Source organism: Galeopterus variegatus, unplaced genomic scaffold, assembly GCF_000696425.1.
Source record: "Galeopterus variegatus unplaced genomic scaffold, G_variegatus-3.0.2 Scaffold2315, whole genome shotgun sequence".
NCBI classification, from domain to species: domain Eukaryota; kingdom Metazoa; phylum Chordata; class Mammalia; order Dermoptera; family Cynocephalidae; genus Galeopterus; species Galeopterus variegatus.
The window spans coordinates 76918-101374 of record NW_007728426.1 but is presented as its reverse complement, the minus strand read 5'-3'; the positions used below and the strand labels follow the sequence as shown (position 1 = coordinate 101374).

Below are 24457 nucleotides of genomic sequence, written 5' to 3'. Positions count from 1 at the left end.
GTAAAATATACATAACATAAAATTTACCATTTTAACCATTTTGGAGTCTACAATTCAGTGGCACTAAGTACATCTACATTGCTGTGCAACCATCACCACCATCCATCTTCAGAACTTTTCCATCTTCCCAAACTGAAAATCTGCACCCATTAATAACTTGCTATTCTACCTCCCCCATAGCTCTTAGCAATCACCATTCTTTCTCTGAATTTAACTGCTCTAGGCACTTCATATAAGTAGAGTTATACAATATTTGTGTCTGGCTTATTTCACTTAGCATAGTGCTTTGAAGATTCATCCATGTTATAGCATATGTCAGAATTTCCTACCTTTTTAAGGCTGAATATCTATTGTACATTTATGCCACATTTTGTTTATTCATTCATTTGTTGTTGGATATTTGGATTGTATCCACCTTTTGGCTATTGGGAATAATACTGCTGTGAACATTGGTGTACAACATCTGTTTGAATCCCTTCTTTCAAGTGGAATTGTTGGATTATATGGTAACCTTGTGTCATTTTCGAGGAAACCACCTTGCTGTTTTCTATAGGGGCCACACCATTTTTCCTTCTCACCAGCAATACTCAAAGATTTGGTTCAGTTTTTAAAAGTCCGAATTTTCTTTGCATTGTTCAGTTGAGGTACTCTGAAAACCTAAGGATGTTAAAGAATTTATTTACTCTAATCATGTTGTATGGAAGACTGAATATTTGTTCTTCTGTAATATTTTCTTCTTTATTCAGAACTAATGAATGTTTATTAAAGAACATTTGAGAAATATAGAACATCTCTAGAAAATTCATAAAACTTAACTGGAATTCATCACCCAGAGATGATACACACACACATATATGTATAATTTTGATATCGTATCTACATACATATTTATTTTTTATATAAAATCAGGATAATACTGCATGTAGTATTATATCCTGCTTTTTTCACTAAATATTTTATGTCATGAACATTTTCCTATGTCACTGTAGTTCTTTGAAAACATGGATTTAATGTCCCTATAATTTATTTAACCATTTCCATACTGTTAGGACATTTCCCATCGTGGATGTTTTAAATAATGCTAGTGTGAATATCTTTATTTGAATATCTTTGATAGCATCTGATATTTACCTTATATTTTGAAATCTATGAAAAAAGTAAAATAATAGATTCTAATTAATCCAATCATGCAGTAGACTAGTTTTAGTAGGTTTGTTGCAGGGGTTGGGAGGATTAGTGGGGCAGGGGAAGTCCTATTATAACCAGATAATAAAAGGAGAAAAACTGGTAGATTTTTTAGAAAAGTATCTCTAGATTGTTGCCATTTGGTTTCTTCTTCTTCTTCTTCTTTTTGAATGAAAATCAGTTTTATGTAACTAATTTTAAGTAACTTGGTATTCTATAATAAGGAAATATTAAAAGTTTCTGATTTTTATAATGTAATAAAGCTGTAATAAATATAAAACTGTGGAATACAACTGTGGAAAGAATGGTAAAAGTCCCCCCTTTTAATCAGCTGCAAACACTGGGGCTCAGATTATGTACTTTGCATAATATTACACAGAAAAAAGCCACAACTAGTACCTGGATCTCCTGAGTATAACTAAACTCTTACCTTGACAGTGTGCTACCTTAGCAAGCTTGTTAATGTCCACATTCCTGAACTCAACCATTTTCTCAAATACTCAGTATACTTTATATCAGCATTTCTGGTTGGAAGAGTTAGAGATAATTCAGTCTTATTATCTGAGGTGGCTTAATCTGGCATATTGTTGATTGTTTTATCATACTTTCACACTTATGTAAAAGTTTCAGAAAATTCATAAAATTTTTACCTATGACTTCCATATTAAAGTAGGCCTTAAAAAATTCCACAAGGTTATTTAGCTGTCATTCTAAAAGACTGATAGAGAATTTTGCACAAAATTATATGGGTATATAATTACTTTAGTATGGTTGTTTCAAAAATTTACAAAAAAGTTCTGAAGCTTTTACATTTTTTCTCTAATAGCCCTAGACATAATTTTAGTCATTAACTTGGCTCGTTTGTTAATTTTTGTCTTGGTGTATCTGTGATTTTTACCTTTGATGGAAAAACACATTACTTAAGGGAATTCACCTGAGTACCAGTAAAGTGAGGATTTATTCTGTAATTATTTGTCAGAAGTTTGAGAGTAAATTTATCAAATCTAAATTATTTAAGCACAGAGTATGAGAACTGAATAAACACTGTGTCTCAATTCTAGGCTCAGCACTTTTAAAAGAAAAGAGAAGGCATCGACTACATAAGTTCTTATGTCTCAGAGTTGGAAAACCAATGAGGAAAACTTTTGTATCTCAAGCAAGTGCTACAATGCAACAGTATGCACAGAGAGATCAGAAACATGAATATTGGTTTGCTGTGCCACAAGAAAGGTAAAACAAACAAACAACAACAAAAGTTTGAAAACATTATTGAGATTCCTTACATTAAAATTATTTTGCATATCACAATAACAGTAGCAAAGTTCTTTGAATCATAAAGTTTATGATTAAAAGCTGATGTTAAATTTATTTGAAATCATTTAGTTCCTATTTTATACTCTTTAATTTACCCAGTTTTTAATTGCTTTCTCCTTTGTGGTTTATTGCAAAAACTGAATACATATCCAGTTTTAGTAGTAAAGAAAGTTATCTGAGATGTCTTAGAGCAAGAAATTTCATCAAAAATATTAACTGTGTAGCTCCTCTTTGAAGGCAGGTAAATGATGTAAAATTTCTTTATTTAAATTTTCTTAAATACTTATTGAATGCCTGCTGTATACATGACTCCAAATTAGCTACTAAAAGGGTCTGATGGTCTTCAAACTATTTTTGTGTGCCCTCTGCACAATAAAATTATTTATCATAAGTTTAAGCAATTGTAAAGGATGTCTGTCATTACCGTATTGTAAATATTGCCATTTCAAGTTAAAACTGTTACATTGATCTTTTAAATATATCCAGTAGAATCTAAACATTAACAATTTTCACTCAACCATTATTCACTTAAAAATTACTCGGATGTGCTCTTCTTTATCAGTTAGAAATTACATCATCAGCTGCTTTTTGTTAGTGAGGAAAAGCAATGCATCATTACTTTTTCTCTTTTAACTTGTGTTTCCATTCCTCACGGAATCTTATTATAAGGTACTGTATCTTTATCCCCTTATAGTTCTTTAAAACATACTCCATATACTTACATATTTATGTATCTCTGTGTGTGTGTTTACTGATACTACATTTATTTAAAAATTTTCTGTGACTTTTGTCAAAATAGTAATGGATATAAGGTTTTACCCTACTTGCTAGCTAAGAAGTTAGCCTGCCTCAGTTTGATGCACACTGGCTGAAAACATGAGAATAACAGTAGTCAGTGTATCAGCGTTTGTGTGGATTCTTTGTGCCTCCATTTCCACAAAGTCTATGAAGAAGGCCAGGTGACAGTTGCAAAAAAAATCATTACTTTGGAAATAAAATTTTGAGAACCATTGTTATTCATTGGTCTATGTTAGCTGAGAGTTTTCTAATCAATTTTCAATTACTCATGCTAATTATAGCAATCATAGATATTTGAAATGTGTGTTTGACCCTCAAATAGTTCATTAGGAAATGCAGCAACTGCCATTACCACAGTAAACAAAACATTGAAAAGGGGAACCAGAAATTTAAATGATTAGATTATCTATCCCTGATGATTTACATCATCTATCCCTGATCACTGTGTTACTGGTATCATTTAAAAGTTAGGTATATTTCTATTAAATTAGTAAAATTCCGTACAATGTCCAGGTTTCAAAATAGACAATTAGTAAATTATTGTATTTTAGATCATTGTGTGAATGAGGACAAAGTAGTGGATTCAATTTCCCTTCCCATCACGAGTGTCTTTAAAGAGGAAAAACATTACTGTATACAGCACCTGAACTGGTCAAAAGCGAGCAGGAAAATCTTGCTATCGTTTTCTCAGAACAACTTGACCGGTATAGCCAAATAAATTTTTTAAGTTAATGTCTTCCTGATTAGTAGGCTTTATCTTTTTAAAAAGCATAGTATATTTTGTGTATATTTTAAATCTTCAAGAATATCAAGATATTTCACAAATACAATTTTGTAATTCTAGCCACCAGCACAGAATACTAGATCTATTAATAGTCATTTGTTCTAACAGGACAGACCACTTGTATGCCTTCTTCATTCAGTGGAGTCCAGAAATATATGCAGAAGATACTGGTGAATATACCAAAGAACCTGGATTTATTGTAGTAAAAAAGATTGAGGAGTCTGAAACAAATGAAGATTCTACTAATCAAGCAGCAGCCAGAGAATGGGAGGTAAGAAGAAAAATAAGATTTTATTCATATTTTTACTTTGTAGGAACTTGTAGCTTTATGGTAGTAAAAAGTACAAGTAATCTTTGTACAAAAGAGTAATTTTTTTTAAAGGTACAGATTCACTGTCTATGTATGTGTGTGTTTATTGAGTGAATCTAAGGAACTAAGTAACTTTGACTTAGTACTATTTGTCATTCTGCTTTTGCTTTAAAATACTAAGAAAGCAACCCATCAGCAATAATATGACTTTTATTAAGTGTATTTTAGGATATTTAGCTTAGGAAAGAATAACAGTATGATAATGAAGAAAGTAATATTAATTGTTATATTAATTTTCCTAAAACATATTTGTTTCAGATATAATTCATTTTAATTTTGTCTCCTTCATGAAGCAAGTTAGAGCACTCATTTAACACATCCATGCAAATTAGCACTTCTTTCTAAGTTCCAGACCTAAGCATTATTGTGACTTGAATTTAGCAATAATAATGTTAGCAAAATAAGCTGGTGCTAATTTTACAAAGTAATAAAATTTTTATGTGCTCAAATTTACTGAACTTGTTTAAACAGCCAAATTAATATTATAAAACTTTCTGTAACCACTCTTAGATATATCTTCGAGGATTACATGTCAGGTTTAACATGCTTTGTCTTGTAGGAGTGGTAGGGAGTAGTGGTCTGTTTTTGTCATTGCCTGGATTAATCTCTTCTTGATGCATTAGAAAATATAGAGCAGATGCTAAAATGTGATAATGAATGGAATCAAATTTTGTTACCCATTTGATGTTAATGTTTGTGATTGTTTATGTGATATGAATTTATTCTGCATGCACTTAACATGTATATTGATTAAAGTTATACATGGCATGTCTTTTATTTAAAATGCACACCTGATTTTGAATGTGTCTAATTTCATTCTGTGTAGTACACAGGACATGTTTCTACTGTAATGTAAACGTAATGGAGGGAAAGAAGTAATATATATTGAGCATTTTTTTTAGGTTCTTTTAATATTTTAACCATCATCATTAATCTTTATACCAACTTTATTTGTAATAGTCCAAAACTGAAATGCCCATAGATGAGCTTAGAGATATTCATAAAATTTTAAATAATATAGCAATGAAAAAAAGATCTACTGGTACAGGCAACAACATGTATGAATCTCACAGATATGTTAAATGAGAGAAGCCAGACACAAAAGAAGCCAGGCACAAAACCTCCATTTACATTAGGTTCAAAAGTGCAAACTTTGTTGAAAGTCCATCAGACTAATGGTTACTGGAATTGAGGAGGTGGATAAAGGGTAGGAAGGAACTTTATAGAGTTCTGGAGATGTTCTGTATCTTAATCTGGGTGGTGGTTACATGGGTGATTACATATGTAAAGAAATTCCCTGAGCTGTGTTTTTAAGATTGGTTTTAGGAGGCATTTAAAATAGCCCAGGTGATCAAAGATGTGTACTTATACTAAGGCAGCAACAGTTGAAGGCATAGTTGAACGGGATAGAATAAAGTTAGAAAAAAAAGGTATTACCTAGCTAAGTAGACAGGATTTAGTGACAACTAAGTAACAATGAAGTTTCTAACTTGGTGGGCAAGTGGATGGCAATATTTTCAATCAAGGAAAGGAATTGAGAGCTTTCTGCCCATTGGTATTAGAGGACTTAATTTTGCAAGTAATTGTCTATTGACTATTTTGATTCAAAGGAACTGCCTCAGTTTCTGTGGAAGACCCTACAGGTTATAATTTTTAAAGAAAAAATAGATGCCTTCTCACCTGTCCTTCAACCAGAATTGGTTCAAATACAAAGAAAACGGAAGAGAAAAAAATGTAATTTGGGGATCTTTTTCTGTATTATATAGAAGCTGTTATGCACTGTCCAATATGGTAGCCACTAGCCATATGTGGCTACTTAGTACTTGAAATACAACTGATGCAACTAAGTAACTCAGTTTTAATTTTAATTAATTTAAATTTAAAAACTGATACTCGATTCACTTATTGGATAACCTTTAAATATGTCTGAACAACTTTGATATAGGATCTACTTTTTCAACTATATAGTTCATAATATCTAAATATGATCAAATAAATCTAAGTCTAAATCAGGTCAGATACTTCCTATCAAAATTTAGTGTGCTGTAGTGTAAAGTATTCTACTTTCTCTAGATACAGGTGCCACTAGCCACATGTAACTATTAAGCATTTAAAGTGTGGCCAGTCCAAATTGAGATGTGCTGTAATGTAAAATACACAATGGATTTTGATGACTTAGAAATGAAAGAAGAATGAATATAAAATGTTATTTTTGTATTGATTAATGTTAAAATGATAATATTTTGGATATATTAGGTTAAGTAAAATATATTATTAAGATTAATTTCACTTTTTTTTTTCTTTTTCAATGTGGCTGCCAGAAAATTTACAATTACATGTATATCTTACATTAGGTTGCTCTTGTGCAGTTCATGTCCAGTACCTGATGGATACTAAGTGACTAAAAAATATTTGTTAAACTAATGAATACTTGTTTAAGTGAGACAGTAATCTTAAATGGTAAATTTTTTTTTTTTTAAGGAATTTGGCTAGAGCCCTTATATAGAACAGAAGCACTTCAAAATGTGAAGTGATGTTTTACCTAGGGTTGGAGAATAGGTTTGCTAGAATTTAGGAAGAACTTATTATTGCTACCAACTTGGACATCAGTCTGTTTTGTTAAAACTAACTGCTCTACTCATTTTTGCTCTGCTTCAGTGATACTTCGGAGATCTTATTATCTTTGACTACTATTAAGGCAGAAATGTATTGCTAGCCAGAAATGTATACATTGACCAAGGAAGCTTGCATATGGTAAACTTTTCTCCAACCCCCCCCTTTCATTTCCTTTCTCTCCCCCTCCCTATGTAAGGGACATGAGGAAGGGATTTGTCAGTTTCATGCTCTACTATATCTTCAGAGCTAAGAAATGATGCAGGCATATAGTTTATTCTCAAATATTTATTGGATTGATGAATAAACTTGGGCATAGATTAAGTAGGATATAAAGCTTCTCATTTTTCAAGATTGCTCTGTATCTTAAAGTTCTTATGTCAGTTGTAGTAAATATTTTATTGTAAAGCCATAGACTTTGGAAATTGGAATTAACTGACAGGATAGCCTCCTTCTCATTTTACATTTTACACTTTACACTATTCTTTGTTCCGCTTTAACAGATTCAGTGATAGTGACTTTATTATCTCAAAGGGATAACTCTGAGTTTTAGGATAACTCTTAGAAAGTTCTATGATACAGTGAGTTTAAAGAAACATGTCTTTGTAAATTTGATTTATTTGTCTTTATTCTTCCTTCATGGGCATATTAATAGCAACAACAAAAAATTTTCTATAAACTCTGATAATGTGAAAATAATTTTTGTCTTCCTTTTTAATCTTCTTCCCAGATTATTTTCCCCAGTACTTATACGGTTTAACTTTATGAACTCTTTCACATTCTATGTGATCATTACCCTAAAATGTGTCAAAAGCATTAATAAACTACGGCACACCAGATTACTAAAATGCATGCTTGGGATAGCAAGAAAAATTATATAATATTTAAAAGAAATTTAATTTCAAAATATGCAAATTGAAAGTAAGTCCTATTGATGATAATTAGAAAAGGCTGGAATTTAAGTATTAGAAATGATGAGAAAGGTAAGAAAGAAAGCAGTATTAGAGATTTGTACAGTGAATTCCAAAGAGAAGGGAGACCAGAGAAACCAGTTTGCTAAGAAAAAGAAAATTTAGCCAAATTTGAGGTCCTAAGGAGTAAAGAGCCCCTAATGATATAGAAGAATAATTTCTGAGTATAGGGAAAAGGATCTGAAAAATACTATTCATATTACTCGAGGTGTGTAAAGATTGATTTCCCTTTTTGTGTAGTGTCTCTCAGTACACAACATAATAAAGAGTCCTTTGGTTTGTAAGGGAGCTGTGCTAGAATTAATTGCATCAGCAGGGTTGCTATTAACAAGAAAACATGTTTTCAAAAAATTCAGGGTACAAAATGATTAAGGAAACCTTTCTCAATAGTGAACCAAATTTATGCTTTTGGTGTAACACCCAGAATAAAAGGAATATGAATTATGAATCTTCTGCTATTGGTGGTTTAATAACCTTACCTTGCAACTGAAAAGGAACTACATATGATACAGTCTTTCCTTTGATTCCTGCCAGAATCCAGTAACAGGAAGTCAATAAGTAGATCATGTAATATTGTTTTATGTGGGGCTTTGCAGTTTTGTGGAAAATGTTACTTTTTGTTTTCTGGATGGTGATTGTTTTTGTGACTCTTCACTGAAAAGGGAAGTGCTCTAATGGCATTTCAAGAAAGTGTTAGGCAGATGCTGAGGTGAAGATGAGAAAAGATGCCTATTGACACCCACTGTTTCCTGGTGATAGTTCTTTATTTTTTATAGAAACAGTTGATCATACATATTTGTGGGGTATAGAGTTGAATATCATACCTGTGTGCAATATGTGATGCTCAAATCAGGATAATTAGTATATTCAACATCATACAATGTAATTAATTTTCATGACTCCCCTCCCCCTTTCCCATCTCTGGTAACCTCAGTTCTGTTTTCTACTTTTAAAAGTTCAGCATGTTATTGTGATTGTTGTATCTTTCTTTCTTTTTTTTTTTTTTTTTCTTTTTGTCTCTTTTACTGACCGGTAACGGGATCGCAACCCTCGGTGTCGCGCCCGCACCAGGGACTGGCAACGGGATCGCAACCCTCGGTGTTGCGCCCGCACCGCGCTCAGCCAGTGAGCGGGAACCGGTCTCCACATGGGATCCGAACCCTCAGCGGGAGCGCCGCTGTGCTCCCAAGGAGTGCACTCTCCAGTGCACCACCGGGCCGGCCCTATCTTTCTTTTTTTTAATTTATTTTTTATTTCCCACTTAAGAGTGAGGACATAGGGTATTTCTCTTTCTGGGCCTGGCTTATTTCACTTAACATAATTTTGTCTAAGTTTATCCATGTTGCTGTGAATGGCAGTATTACATTCTTTTTTTATGAAAGAGTAGTATTCCATTGTTTAAATAAACTGCATTTTCCTTATCCACTCATCCAGTGATGGACATTTAGGTAGGTTCCATCTTTTGGCTATTGTAAATAGAACTGCAATAAACATGGGAGTGCAGGTATCACTTCAACATGATGATTTCCATTCCTTTGGGTATATACTCAGCAGTGGAATTGCTGGATTGTATGGCAGTTCTATGTGTAGTTGTTAGTTCTTTTGTGTGATAAATATACAGAAATAAGAGATTGAGTATAATGAATTTCCATGTACCAATTCCTTGGCTTTATCGAATCTATGATAAATCTTGGCTTATTTAATCTATGTCTCTCCTTTTCTCCAGTTCACATTTCTTCAGATGTCATAAAAATATTTAAAATACACATAATATGTATGTGTTTTTACTAATTTATTTGAGTCAGGATCCAACTAAGTTCCAAATGTTGCAGTTAAGATGTCTCTTAAGTCTCCCTAAATGTGTTCTCCCTCTATTTCTTCTCTTTCCGGGTTTTTGTTTGTTTGTTTGTTTTGTAATTTTGGCTTTTTAGAAATCAGATTTTTCCTGTAGAATGTCCCACAGTCTGGATTTTGCTGATTGCGTCCCCGAGGCATCTATTAACGTGTTCTACTACCACTTGAATTTCCTATAAATCGATAGATCTAGAGCAATGCATTTAAGCAGAGATTATCATCTTTATTTTACAAATATTTTCTCTAAGCTTCTTTTGTACTTGGCTAAAATTCTTATAGTAGTAAATTAAGGTGATTAATCTCTAAGTCAAAGTCTATACTCTTTCTATCACACCAAGTTCTCAACTGTGGCACAACCTTTGAACCATCTGGGAGAGCTTTCAAAAATCTCATTGCTTAGGTCACACCTCAGGCCAATTAAATCAGAATCACTGGAGGTGGGACCTAGTTATCAGTATTCTTTGGCTCCCCAAGTGATTACATTGTGTAGTCAAGGTGGAAAAACCACTCTATGATCACATGCCACTACTTCAGGTATTATGTTAAACCATATGCAACACTAAGACTGTGGAAGATTCTTCAGACTAATGATCATAATACAGTTCAGTTTTTGAGACCCTGTCATGCAAGTTACATTGTATAAAATATTTTTTCGTGATATTCCTTTTATTTGGGGTGCTGTACCAAAAACATAAACTTGCTTCACTGTGGAGAAAGGTTCTTTTAATCATTTTGTACCTTGATTTTTTAAAAAACATGTTTTCTCCTCATTTGCAGGATGCAATTAATTCTGGCATAGCTCCTTTACATACCAAAGGACTTCTATCATGTTGTGTATTTAGAGACACTAGAGGGAAGTCAAGAAACACACCAGGCTATAAGTCATTGATCTTTCAACTTTGTCTTCTTCAATTTGTCCATCAAATACTCTTTAAAGTTTGATGTATTTGACAAGTACCCAGGAGTCCAATAGTATAGCCTAAAGCCGTGACCACCGTGATGAACCTGTGTTTTTAATCATTGAAGTCAGTTTCAAGATTCATGTAAGACTTTGCATTCAGCTTCATCATTTATAAAAAAAATAAATTTGTTATTTAATATAAAAATAAATTTTAAAATTTCTTATCATGAACTAAAAATGATGCTTTAATAAGATGAGTCCGTTTTATCTTGTTATCAGGTACCATGGTTCATTGTTGTACCCCTAGCCTATGTTACCTTTCACTCCAAGTACTAACTTCAGGAGGGTGGTGTATACTAGAATGCTCTGAAAGTTTTAGGCTTCAAAGTGTCATGTGCATTGAGTATATCAGTCTTCCTGCTTGACCATACAGGCCTCACAGGTGGATCTTTATAACATTGTTTTTTGTCCTACTTCCTTTGGGTTGTGCTTGTCACTCTTTTTGGGACAAGAGCTGGCAGAAAAGGTTTTTCAAAACTTATCTCTAAAATTAATTTAAACCACATGTAGTTTGGTATCTCTTATACTCCAGACTTACTGATAAAATATCTGGTGCTCTTAGGGTGATAAATAAAAACAACTAAGAGCACTCCAGGGGTGCTGAGGCAGGAGCCAGGGGCTGCCCCCTCCGCCCACAACCAGGCAAGCAACAGAGCACGCCCAGGGTCCTGAGGCAGGATCCAAGGGCCACCCCAGTACGCAACCAAGCAAGGAGCACACTGAAAACACCACTTCCACACAGGTGGCCCACCACAACCACTGACATAGCCACAGCTGTCGCAAAAGCAGCTCAACACTGCAGCAGTAGCCACAGCCACCTTGCAGGTGACCTGCCAGACACTCAACTACATTGACACAGGAGAGTCACCAGTGGAAACCAGAGAAGAGGATGTCTATTTTTATCTCAAAATCCTAATTTCCCTATGATTTTTTTTCTTAACATATTGTTTATTTAGGAAAATGTTTAATTTCCACACAAAATTCACAAAATTTTGTGAGTTTTCTAATTTCCTTCTGTTATTGTGGTCAGAGGATGTATTTCCTACAATTTTAGTCTTCTTAAATGTATCAAGACTTGTTTTATGGCTCAAGATAAAAAAAAATAATAATAAATAACAGGTGGATACAGAAAATGACTTTGAAAAGAAGTAATGATAGGATAGTAGATGAAATAAAAATATTTCATCTAAACTTCACAAAACTACTTACAGAGTAAAATCTTAGAATATAATGAATATTTTACTACTAAATGGAAAATGAAAAGTTTGAAAATGGCTGTCATCTCACATCATAGTGAGAAACTCCTATTTTTTTTCTGACCACTTAGCAAAACTTTATTCTATAAAATCAGCCTTATTAATTCAAAAAAAAAGAGAGAGAATATGCTTTCTTGGAGCAATGTGTCACCTCTTCCCCCAGGGTGACAGAGAAGGAGACACAAAGGGTTACTCAAAGCCCATTTTTCCAGAGCAGTGAGAGGCCCAGAAGGGATTAATTCCAGGAGACTGACAGAGAAGGAGACACAAAGGGTTACTCAAAGCCCATTTTTCCAGAGCAGTGAGAGGCCCCGAAGGGATTAATTCCAGTAGACGACTTCTTCAAGAGAGAAGCATTCCTTGGAAGAATAACCCAAACTAAGACTTCTTCAAGAGAGAAGCATTCCTTGGAAGAATAACCCAAACTAAGACTTCTTCAAGAGAGAAGCATTCCTTGGAAGAATAACCCAAACTAAGTTTTCTCTCGGTTTTTATTATCCAGGCAAAAAGTTACAGAAAAGAACACAGGTGTTTAATCAGTCATAGTGAAAACATAAACAAACTGGCTACATAACAATTTTCATTAAAGTAGGTGCAACTTACAAATAGTTTAAACAATTTACCATCAAAGGAGTCATAAAACTAAACTATGTGACATACAAAAGGACCAATGAGATAATCGTTATGGCAACAGTTAGTTCCCTAGGAAACTTAGAGAAGCAGTTGAAAGTGAAATGTGGAACCAACCACTAATTGGCAGAGTAGCCTTGAAGTTTTTAGCATACATACTTTTCCCATCATTAGGTTTACCTGCACCAAGGTCCTCTGCCCTTAGAGCAAGCACTTTTGCTGTGTTACAATTTTCATATCCACACCAGAGACTTTTTAGTCCTGTGCAGGTTTTCTGTTTTTTCCCAAGCTTAGCATTTCTTTGTGCAATACTAAAGAGTTAGGTTATTCCTCAAACTACAAGGCTTTGGCCTTGCTAAAACTAAGGATGATTTTTTTTCTTAACATATTGTTTATTTAGGAAAATGTTTAATTTCCACACAAAATTCACAAAATTTTGTGAGTTTTCTAATTTCCTTCTGTTATTGTGGTCAGAGGATGTATTTCCTACAATTTTAGTCTTCTTAAATGTATCAAGACTTGTTTTATGGCTCAAAATAAAAAAAAATAATAATAAATAACAGGTGGATACAGAAACTACAAATGTTGGAGGCATCTTCAGTGGCCCAGGAATTTTTGCTGACCTCACTTATTCTTCTTCACACTTGTCTTGGCTTTTCATTTCTTAAATAAGGGATATTTAATAGTAAAGAAGTCAGGAGGAAGCAAGATGAAAATCTGAATTAATGATTATTTTTAGATAAGCACTTTTGCATATGCTTTTATAGTACTTCAATTTTAAAATCCAAAAATGGCTCTCCAAAAATCTTAGTAGTTTCAAATGTGCTGAATTATGTTGCCCTTTTGCTGTCAAAGGTCAATCAGCTACTACTTCAAATGAGCATGGTGTTTCAGAGATCCAAATATTGGCAGCATGAGCAGTTTGCTACAGTTGGGAGATGCCAAGTTGTATTCTTAAATACTTAGTAAATCCTACATATCAATTGTTATCAGGACGAGTTATCTTAACAAATAGGAAACTCCTTTTATTTCCAGGCACTGAGTAATTTGACCTCTTTCTACCTCTGTAATTTGCCGTTTAATCACTTAGCTTCAAACCCATGGGTCTTTCTTTTAGTTCTTCAAAATCCTTTATCTCTTCCTATCACAAAGCTCTTCTGATGATACATACTGTACTTTTTTTAAAAATTGAGTGCATCCTTTCTTCCTGAGGATGTTACCTAACTACCTCGTCTAAAGTAGATCGGCTGCTTACAAAAACTAAAAACAATCTAAAGTAGGCTTCCTTATTTTTTCTCTTTTGTGGCATTTAAAAATACAAAAAACTCATAGGCCTTATACAGCTTGTAATTACATATTTATTTGTGTGTTTGATTTTTCTCCTTTCCTCTCCATTAGACTATAAGCTCCATGAGGGCAGGAATCATGTCTGTTGATCATTGTGTACCCACATATGCTTATGCCTGAGACACAGAAGGTTATTTCACTTGTTTAATAAAAATGACACCTTTAATAAAACCTTTCAATTATAGCTTTTATAGAATTAAAAAGTATCCACAATTAAGTGACCCTGATAACAATTTAAGTGTATTTGAGGTAAATGCGGCATTCCTATGGTAGAAGAAAAAAGTAGGTTGTTTTTATACATGGAAAAGAATTTTTTTAATCCAGACTAAACTTAGTAGCTCCTCAAAACAGATGAGGTCTAAGAAGTTTCCTTGCCCGCACCACGCTCAGCCAGTGAGCGGGAACCGGTCTCCACATGGGATCTGAACCCTCGGCGGGAGCGCCGCGCACTCTCCAGTGCACCACCAGGCCGGCCCAAGTGGTCTACATTTTAATTATATAAACGTAAAATATTTAACCTATTCTTAGCATTTTAGTTCATAAAATTTATCATATTATGTCATTATTGGATTTAGTTATTCACTACAACACTGTGGTTGTCTTGTGGAGTCAGTTCTGTTTTCGCAGCTATCATTAAGTAGAGTTATTGCTGTGGTCAGTTACTAGGTTTCCCAGAGAAGACTTCTACAACACTGGTATTTCTTTGACTTCTAAGAAGCACCATATCAGGGACCTTCAACTATTTGGTTAATATCTTATTTCCTAAGCTGCCAGGTAGTGAGTATTCTGGTGTTCATTTTAATAAACACATGTTCATTATTATTATTATTGTTGTTATTAGTATTGTTGTTGTTATTATTATTATTATTATTATTATTATTATTATATTACTACTACTATTATTATTAAAGCACAAGTAACACCAAAATCGAGTTAATATATGAAACAAACCAAAAAACCTTTCTGATCTCTTTCCAACCTAGCCAGCAAAATTGACACAGAATTGATTTTGTCCAAAAATGAAGGAAGTCTTACATCTAAAGTAGCTACACAAAGAGAGGTCATATTTCTCAGATAAAGGCAATTTTTTAAAAAGTCTACTTTCTAAATATTGGTTGAATAATCAAATAGTATTACAAATCATAATACCAGAAAAAATTTAATAAATTTGGAAAAGGTAGAAATCAGAAGGATTAAAAAAGCTTAATTTGAATTTATGTTGATATGAACTGTCTTATACATGGGTACTTCAGAAAGTTTCTAAAATTTGATAGCCACTGGTTATTTCTCATTTTAGAAAATCTAGCTAAAAGTTATGATAGATTTTGTTTTTAAAAATTTTTTTAAATTTATTATTAGCTTATTCATTCTTACATAAGGTAATTTCTCAGGTTTTCTAAAATGGCGTTTCCACCACCACCACCAAATTATATAATATTGTTGATGGTTATGGAAGGGGAGTCCATAATGGGGGTGTGGGAGGTGACCACAATGCTGTATATATGAAGGGACTGTAAGGCAGTGGAGATGATGATGGTGTGCCTATGAGGGACTGTGGGAGAGGGATCTCTGGGGTAAGAGCTGTGGCACTGTTGGAGGAAATAGGAGAAATGGTTGATGTGTGGGGGAGGGAGGATGTTCACTGTGGGATGCGCTATGTCCTGAGCATGTACATGCTGGAATGTGAAGGAAGAAGATATGGGGAGCTGGATGGGGTGGGGCGTCGTGTGTGTTAGGAAGGTGGTGTGTGTGTGAAGAGGTGACATTGTGTGTACACACAACAAGGTAAAGGAGCAGGTTTACCTTAAAATGGGAGAAATATTCAGCTATACTATTATGGCACTGATATTCTAGTTAAAATTGAGCTCCAGATAATTTTAGTTTATATGTAGTTTATATTTAATCTTTTAAAGAATCACATCTTTAGTTATATTAAGTATTCCACTAGTTAATGAAGTATATGTGGGCACAGTGAATATAAGTGCCTTTTCAAGCAATTAGATGTTAGAAAATGCAGTTTAAAAATGGACTCTGTAACAGGCAAAGGAATTTTCAGGGCACTTGGAATATTTGTGTTGGGTTTATTTGTTTAGATTGGCTTGACTTTTACATAGTCATTATACAAAAATTGAGAGTTGAACAGTCCTCAAAGGACATTTTTATTGCTTAAAAAATGTTCACAAAAAAGATGAAATTTTATAGGATTTTTAGCTGTAAAGAAAGAACTGAATTTTATGACTGTTATGAGCAAACAACAAAATGTTCATTGGAATCATTTGTATACTTTGGGAGGGACTCTGGAGATCTTACTACTTTTTTTGTGACTGTTTTACTTTTAGTATTTTTCTTAGTGGTGCTGGTGTTTGAAAATAGATGCTCTGTGCCTTTAAACTTTTGAGCCCTGTCTTTGCACATTTGGGTACAGTGCAACCAAACTTAAGCATGGGAAACCCTCTCTTCCCTCCCCAGCTTTACAGTCTCCACTCAGGACTGTCTTTGCAATGGATACTACTTAGCGATTAGCTCTTTGTCTTGTCAATCAAATCTTTGTTTCTAGCAAACTGTTTTGTCACTGTAGTAGGGCTCTGGTGCTGGAAATTTATCTTTGACAGAGGAAGAATGCTTTTGAAAACAGTTCTTACATGATTTGATGTAACTTAATTTGCTCTGGAAAGGAAATGTCTCGTCTCTTGTATGGGAAAAAAGGGAGAAGACATCAACCAATTAATCATAAATACACTCTGGTAAATCTTAGTCAATTATTTCAGTTTTTACATATACAAATCTTTTTATGGTGACATTATGCAAAATTATACAATTTTTGAAAGTTTAAGCATAGAGAATATTTATAGAAGACAAAATTGTATGATCGCAGTAGGTATTTCTGCCAACTCTAAATATCTTCAAAAAAGGAAATTAGTAAGGAACTGTAATTTTGTTTTGTAAAAGTGTTTTTGGCCTAATGTTTTTATTTAATGTTTTTATTTAAGCTTAACTTTGTAGAGAAATACTCAGGATTTTTTCTTGCTTAAAAATAAATTAGAACAGAGTAAATTAACTTTAAATATTATTGACTAGATCCCAAACTAGATACTTTTTTATAATATTGTTTATTCAAGGGTCTAATTTTAGCAATCTGACAAAAGCTTTTTAAAGCAAGTTATTGAAAAAGTTTTCAAGCAGTGCTACCTAATACAAAACTTTAACAGATATTCTAGTAAAGAAAAATTGCAGTCAACCATACTATTTTAAGAATTCTAGTTATTTTCCAGTATAAATGTGTGTATACTATTTGTTATAAAATATATTGCCAACTGCTGTTTCTGTGGTAATTCAGAATTATATCTTGCCTTGTGAATGTTGATATTATTTTTACTATTGTTATAGATGATTTAAATAAGGCCAAATATATACTTAAAACCAGGAGTGACTACAGAAGATACCCCCAAAGCAGCTTGCATCTATTAAATGTTAAGCATGTCAAAATATCAAAAAGATTTTAGTTGGTGGTTTTTTTGTTTTGTTTTGTTTTTTTTGTAATTTCAAGGTTTTTTTTATATGTTACCCCAGCACAGAGGGGTTTAGGTACCTGAAATGATTGAATTTTTAAAATTTGTCATCAGATTTACCAGATTAGCCAATTGGCACACCTTTTTTGTTTGTTTTGTTTTTTTATTCCAAGAACAGTGGAGCTATTCATATATTTTTTTATTTGCAGTTCAAATAAAAATTATCATTAGTTTGCTAAGACTTCAATACAGTTTAATGTATAATAAATATAGGCAAAATAAATTGTGAATGTTTTGTATTTTATAAGTCAGTATAATGTACATCACACACTTATTACACTCACCAATTCTTGTTTATTCTTAAAGGAGGCTGTGATGTGATTTTGTCATGTATTTTATCTCTTGCCTGAACAAGCATGCTTCTCACTGGTTATCAGCTCTGCCCATACATATAGTTTATATATATATGTATGTATGGAATAATATATGAAATATATATAACATATATATATATATATATATATATATATATATATATATAATTTCATTCAACCTTCACAATAACCTTGACAGTCCAGTAGTATTAATCCCCATTTTAAAGATGAGGAACCTGAGGCATAGAGTGGTCACGCAACCAAGCTGTCATGGAGTACAGAGACAGCTTGACCCTACCACATTTATTACTTCACCAGGATGTCTCTGAAGATTTTCTAAAATGGTAGTTTTTTGACGTGTTTTGATGTGTTGACAAGCTCGGGTCCCAGTTTTCTAGCTGTTTTCTTTGCTTTAAAGTAGGTATCCTAGGAACTATAAGGCAGAGGAAAGGATTAAGAAAATTGAGATGAAAAGGATAGCAGTTTTTTCACTTGTTTTATAGATTGAAATTCCCCATAAGATTTTGCCTGACAAGTGGCTCTTCTGCTTTAAAACTAAAATAGAAAAGGATTCTTCTAGGAGAATAGCCAGTATTTTAGAACAAATAAAATTTCACTATTTTGGACTTTGTATTTTGTGGCTTTTTAGAATTCTTCATGTATTTACTCAATACATTAGTAGTGATATCTAGAGACTTCAGTGATAAACTGTCCTATAGATCTAGTAATAATCCCATATATTTCTATAGACCTTGACAATTTTCTAAGTTGCTTGTATTATCACATTTGGCCTGTACCCTCTTGTATTAACCAGAGACAAATTATTTTCATTTTACAGATGAGTTAATTTGTCTCAAAGATATTAACTAATACCTAATAAGGAAGAATATGCCCCAAACAAAATGTATAGAATGAAGTTAATTCTTTGCCAGTTACCTTTAATGAAACCATGTTGATCAAGCATGCTTAACTTTCCTTATCTTTTTTTGACCGGTAAGGGGATCACAACCCTCGGCAAGGTGTAGTCTGCACCACGCTCAGCTAGTGAGCGCACTGGCCATCCCTGTATAGGATCCAAACCCGCGGCCTCAGCTCTAGCAGCACTGCACTCTCCCGAGTGAGCCACAGGGCCGGTCCCCTTATCTTTATTTTTAAAATCTGTTTTAGAGTTTATTCTGACAACTTACACTTTAATCTCTAATCATTCATTTACTCAAAGCTATCCATGTATTTGTTATACTCATATGCCATACCCTACCTTTTTAGTGTGTCAGTAAGTTGTAATGTGGTTGAAAGTTATAAACCAATTTTATAATAAGGATTTAGACTTAATCAGATTAAAGTCACAAATCATTAAATAGCAACATTATTTTATTATTAGTGAACTATTGTTCACTAATTTTGTCACCTTTTTTTTTTAAATTTAGGTCCTCATACATGAAAAGACCAGCTTTTTCTATCATTTTGCCTTCTTCAGAGTGTCATATACTTAATATCATACAGTATAGATAGTCTTTTCAGATTGGCTTCTTTAATTTAGCAATATGAGTTTAAGATTCCTCCGTGTCTTTTTGGCTGGACAGCTCATTTCTTTTTTCTGCTGAGTAATATTGCATTGTATGGATGTATCAGTTTGTTCATGCATTCACCTACTGAAGGACATTTTAGTTGCTTCCATGTTTTCGCATGTCTGAGAAAAGCTGCATGCAGATTTTGTGTGGACATAAGGTTTCAACTAATTCAGGTAAATACCAAGTACTGCGATTGCTGGATCATATGATAAAAGTATGTTTAATTTTATAAGAAACTGCCAAACTGTCTTCCATAGTTGCTGTACCATTTTACATTGTACCAGCAATGAATGAGAGTTCCTGTTACTCCACATCCTTGTCAGCATTTGCTGTTTTCAGTGCTTTGGTTTTTAGTCATTCTTACAGGTGTGCAGTGGTATCTCATTGTTTTAATTTGTATTTCCTTGGTGATATATGATATTGAGCATCTTTTCGTATTCTTATTTGCCATCTGCGTATCTTCTTCAGTGAGGTGTTTATTCAGATCTTATAGCTATTTTTTTTTATTGAGTTTGATTTATTACTGTTGTGTTTTAAGATTTCTTCATAAATTCTGGATTAGTCATGTATACGTATGTTGCAAAGATTTTCTCCCAGTCTGTGGCTTGTTCTTTTATTGTCTTTTCAATGTCTTTCACAGAGCACAAGTTTTTCACTTTAATGAAATCCAACTTAATAATTTTCTTTCATGGATTGTGCTTTTGGTATTTTATCTAAAAAAAGTGCATCTTCAAATCCAAGGTCACCTAGATTTTTTCCTCTATTATCTTCTAAGAGTTTTGTAGTTTTACATTTTCCATTTGGATCTATGATCCATTTTGAGTTAATTTTTGTGAAAGGCGTAAGGACTTTGTCCAGACCAATTTTTTGCATGTGTATATCCAGTTGTTCCAGCACCATTTGGGGAAAAGACCATTCTTTCTCCATCGGATTGTCTTTGCTCCTTTTTAAAAACCAATTGACTGTTTTTGTGTCGGTCTATTAGTGGGTGCTCTTTTCTGTTTTATTCGTCTATTTATCTGTTCTTTCACCAGTACCAGGCTTTGTTGATTACTATAGCTTTATAGTAAGTCTTGAAGTTGAGTAGTGTCAATTCTCCAACTTTTGTTCTTTTTCTTCATTATTGTCTTGGCTATTCTGAGTCTTTCCATATAAACTTTAGAATCACTTTGCTGATGTCCACAAAATAACTTGGTGGAATTTTGATTGGAATTGTGTTAAATCTACAGATCAATTTTGGGAAGAACTGACACCTTGACAATATTGAGTCTTCCTATCCACAAGCATGAATATCTCTCCATTTACTTAATTTTTTTTTTGTTTCTTCATCAGAATTTTGTAGTTTTCTTCATGTAGATTTTCCATATATTCTGTTAGATTTATACTTGTTTCATTTAGTTGATGCTAATATAAATGGTATTGTCCTTCAGCTTTTTGTTGCTGATATATAGGAACACAATTGACTTTTGTATATTATGCTTGTACCCTGCAATCTTGCTATGATCACTTATTAATTCCAGCAGCATTTTGGTTGATTCATTGAGGTTTTCTGTATCGACAATCCTATCTTCTGTTAACAGACAATTTTTCCCTTCTTTCCCTATCTGTATACCTTTTATTTCCTTACCTTGTCTATCTATTAGCTAGGACTTCCTGTATTATGTTGAATAGGAGTGGTGAAAGAGTACATCCGTTCCTTGTTTTTTATCTTTGTGGGAAAGAACCTTGTTTCTCACCCTTATGTGTGATGTTAACTGTAGGAGTTTTTTCATATATGTACTTTGTCAAGTTGAGGGAATTCCCCTGTATGCCTACATTGCTAACTGGTTTTTTGTTGTTGTTGTTGTTGTTGTTGTTATGAATGAGTGTTGGCTTTTGACTAGTGCCTTTTCCTGCATCTATTGATAATGATCATATGATTTTTCATCTTTAGCCTGTTGATGTAATGGATTACATCAATTGATTTTCAAATGTTGAACCAGCCTGTCATACCTGGAGTAAATTCCACTTGGTCACTGTATATTGTTCTTTTTATACATTGTTTGATTCGTTTTACTGATACCCCCTGTATGCCTACATTGCTAACTGGTTTTTTGTTGTTGTTGTTGTTGTTGTTGTTATGAATGAGTGTTGGCTTTTGACTAGTGCCTTTTCCTGCATCTATTGATAATGATCATATGATTTTTCATCTTTAGCCTGTTGATGTAATGGATTACATCAATTGATTTTCAAATGTTGAACCAGCCTGTCATACCTGGAATAAATTCCACTTGGTCACTGTGTACTGTTCTTTTTATGCATTGTTTGATTCGTTTTACTGATATTTTGTTGAGGATTTTTGCATGTATGTTCATAAGAGATAATGCCCTGTAGTTCCCTATTTTGTAATATCTTTCTTTATTCTTTATTTTATTAGGGTGCTGCTGACCTCACAGGATAAGTTAGGAAATATTCCCTCTACTTCTATTTTCTGAAAGAGATTTTGGAGGATTAGTGTAATATCTTCCTTAATGCCTTCCTAATGTCTTCCAGGCAATTAATCCATTTCATCTAGGTTATCAAATTTGTGGGTATAGAGTTGTTTATAATATTCTTGTAATGTCCACAGTATTAGTAATGATGGCATCTCTTCATTTCTGATATAATTCATTTGTGGCTTCACTTTTTCTCTTTCTCTTTCTCTTTTTAGTTAGCATGGCTAGAAGTTTATTAATCTTACCAGTCTTTTCAAAGAACTGGCTTTTGATTTCATTGATTTTTCTCTATTGATTTTCTGTTTTCAGTTTCGTTGATATCTGCTTTAATTTTATTTCTTCTGCTTCCGTATTCTTTCTTCTCTTAGCATATGAACGATACTTATTGATTTTTTAACCTTTTTAGTGGTATCCCTAGAATTTGCAATATGCATTTTTTTAGTATAGTTTAAGGTAGGACTCCCCTCTTCCTTCCCTTTTTCTCTATCCTGCACTTTTCAATATAGAAAATTTTTGTTGTAACTCCTCTCATTTAATATATCTGCTCTGCTAAGGAGCTGCTGTACCATCTCTGATACATCAAGTCCCTTCCTGCCCTCTTACCCCAGTAAGGAGTGCATCCTGGTATTGAGGGGTTTGGTGGTGGTGGTGGGAGGTGTTTGTTTGTTTGTTTTATTATTGGATAAGTTTCTGTTTCTACTCTTTTAGTAGAATCTCTGAAATTTAGCCCTGCATATTTACCTTCATAAAATCTAAAGAGTATCTTAATCTCTCCTCCTGAGCAAAAACAAAAAAAAGAACCTTAGATACTCCTAGTGCTGCTCATCATTACTCTTCCCAGTTACATACTGTTGTAGTCTGTGTTTATTCTATCCTTTTATTACATCGCAAATTAGACTTTATTATTTTATTCAGACAATGTTTGCTTAGATTTATATATATACATTTGTTGTTTTAATTATTTTCCTTTCTTTCTTGTATGTCAGACCATTCCTTTGAGATCATTTTCCTGCTTCCTGAAGTATGTTCTTAGGAATTTCTTCTGTGATAATTTGTTGATGGTTAGTGAAAATATCTCTATTTCTCGTAGAATAGTTTTGCTTGGATAAACTATTCTAGGTTGACTATTTTCTGTCATAGTGGATTGTGTGTTTTATGAGCGTTCGTTGTGAAAATTCTTCATCCTGAGTTCATATTTAGGTAAGAATCTTAAGGGCCTGAATTAGGGATGCTGTTCTTCTGAGAAGACATATATTTGCTCTTGGGAAGTCTGCTTCCAGGCTAATTGAGATTCCTTTGTAGGTTATCTTACTCTTCTCACTGGTTGCTTTTAAGGACTTCTTTTTGTTTTAAGCATTTTGAAGTTTTAATACAATATGTTGTGTATGTATTTCTTGTTTAGGGTACAGTATTCTTCGTGAATCTATAGATTCTTGTCTTTCATCAATTCTGAAAAATTCTCAGATATTTTCTCTTCAAATAATTTCTCTACTTTTTGCTGATACCTGATTGGAATAGATTATATCTTATTATTTTCCAAGTCTCCTAAGCTCTTTTATGTTTTTCATCTCCTTTTTCTCAGTAATGTATTATGGGTAATTTCAGCTATGTTTTCTGGTTCACTAACTCACTTGTGTCTATCTGCTTTTTAACTTGTTGATTTTTAAAATTTTTAACAGTTATTTATATAAAAGTTTATTTTTCAGATTTGCTTGTTCATTTTTAATTATTTCTTACTGCTTGCTTATTTTTGTAAATTTTTTTTAACGCCACTCATAGTCAATAATATCAATATGTAAAGTTGGCTTGGTGTTTCAGCTTGCTCAGTTATGGTAGGCTGTGTGTTAGATTGTCTTTCATTATGACCTCATATTTACTTAATCTTAGTCTGTGAGAATCTTGAAGACATGAATTGAGCATCTTTTCTTTCTGAGAAGATATTTGTTTCTGACAGACTGTGCTATATATGGGACTATTTAATCTTCTTTTGAGGGTACCTGACTTAATATAAAAGATTCAGGTTTAGCACCCATCCTTTGCAAGCTAAGAGCTTAGTCTCAGCATCACAAAATTGGTATTTTGACATTAGCCTTCAGGATAAACCACCTTTCACATTCACAAATCCCAGCTAAGTTTTCACTCTTTTTTCTTTTCCTTTTTTTAAATGGTAGGACATAAGTAGATGCTTTGAAAATATCTGTTGAAGTCAAGAATAAAAATAATGGTAGAATAATCAATGAATAAAGTTAGTAACTTAAAATCATATTGAATATTTAATAAAAGAAACGTAATATTATCTTCTTATTTCTTTAAGTTGTAAGTAATGGAAACATAAGTTTTACAAAATCCCATTAACTCAGTGTATAAATTTATATCAAAGAACAAATGAATCCAAAAGAAATGGTCAGAATGTTTATTTCAGAACAATATCCTTGCTCTCTAGATT

At 33.0% G+C, this 24457-nt stretch overlaps 1 protein-coding gene across 4 annotated transcripts in view; it reads left to right on the top strand.

Moving 5' to 3' along the window:
- OXR1 (oxidation resistance 1) overlaps positions 1–24457 on the top strand; it is a 225093-nt gene that overhangs the window by 183685 nt on the left and 16951 nt on the right. For 2 of the 4 annotated variants that reach the window (XM_008581282.1, XM_008581283.1), the window contains exons 8-9: positions 2247–2415; positions 4190–4352. In XM_008581282.1, coding sequence (XP_008579504.1) covers positions 2247–2415; positions 4190–4352 — 332 coding nt within the window. Of the gene's footprint in view, positions 1–2246; positions 2416–4189; positions 4353–16681; positions 16828–24457 lie in introns of those variants that run through there. The other 2 variants (XM_008581286.1, XM_008581284.1) reach the window with 1 other exon arrangement.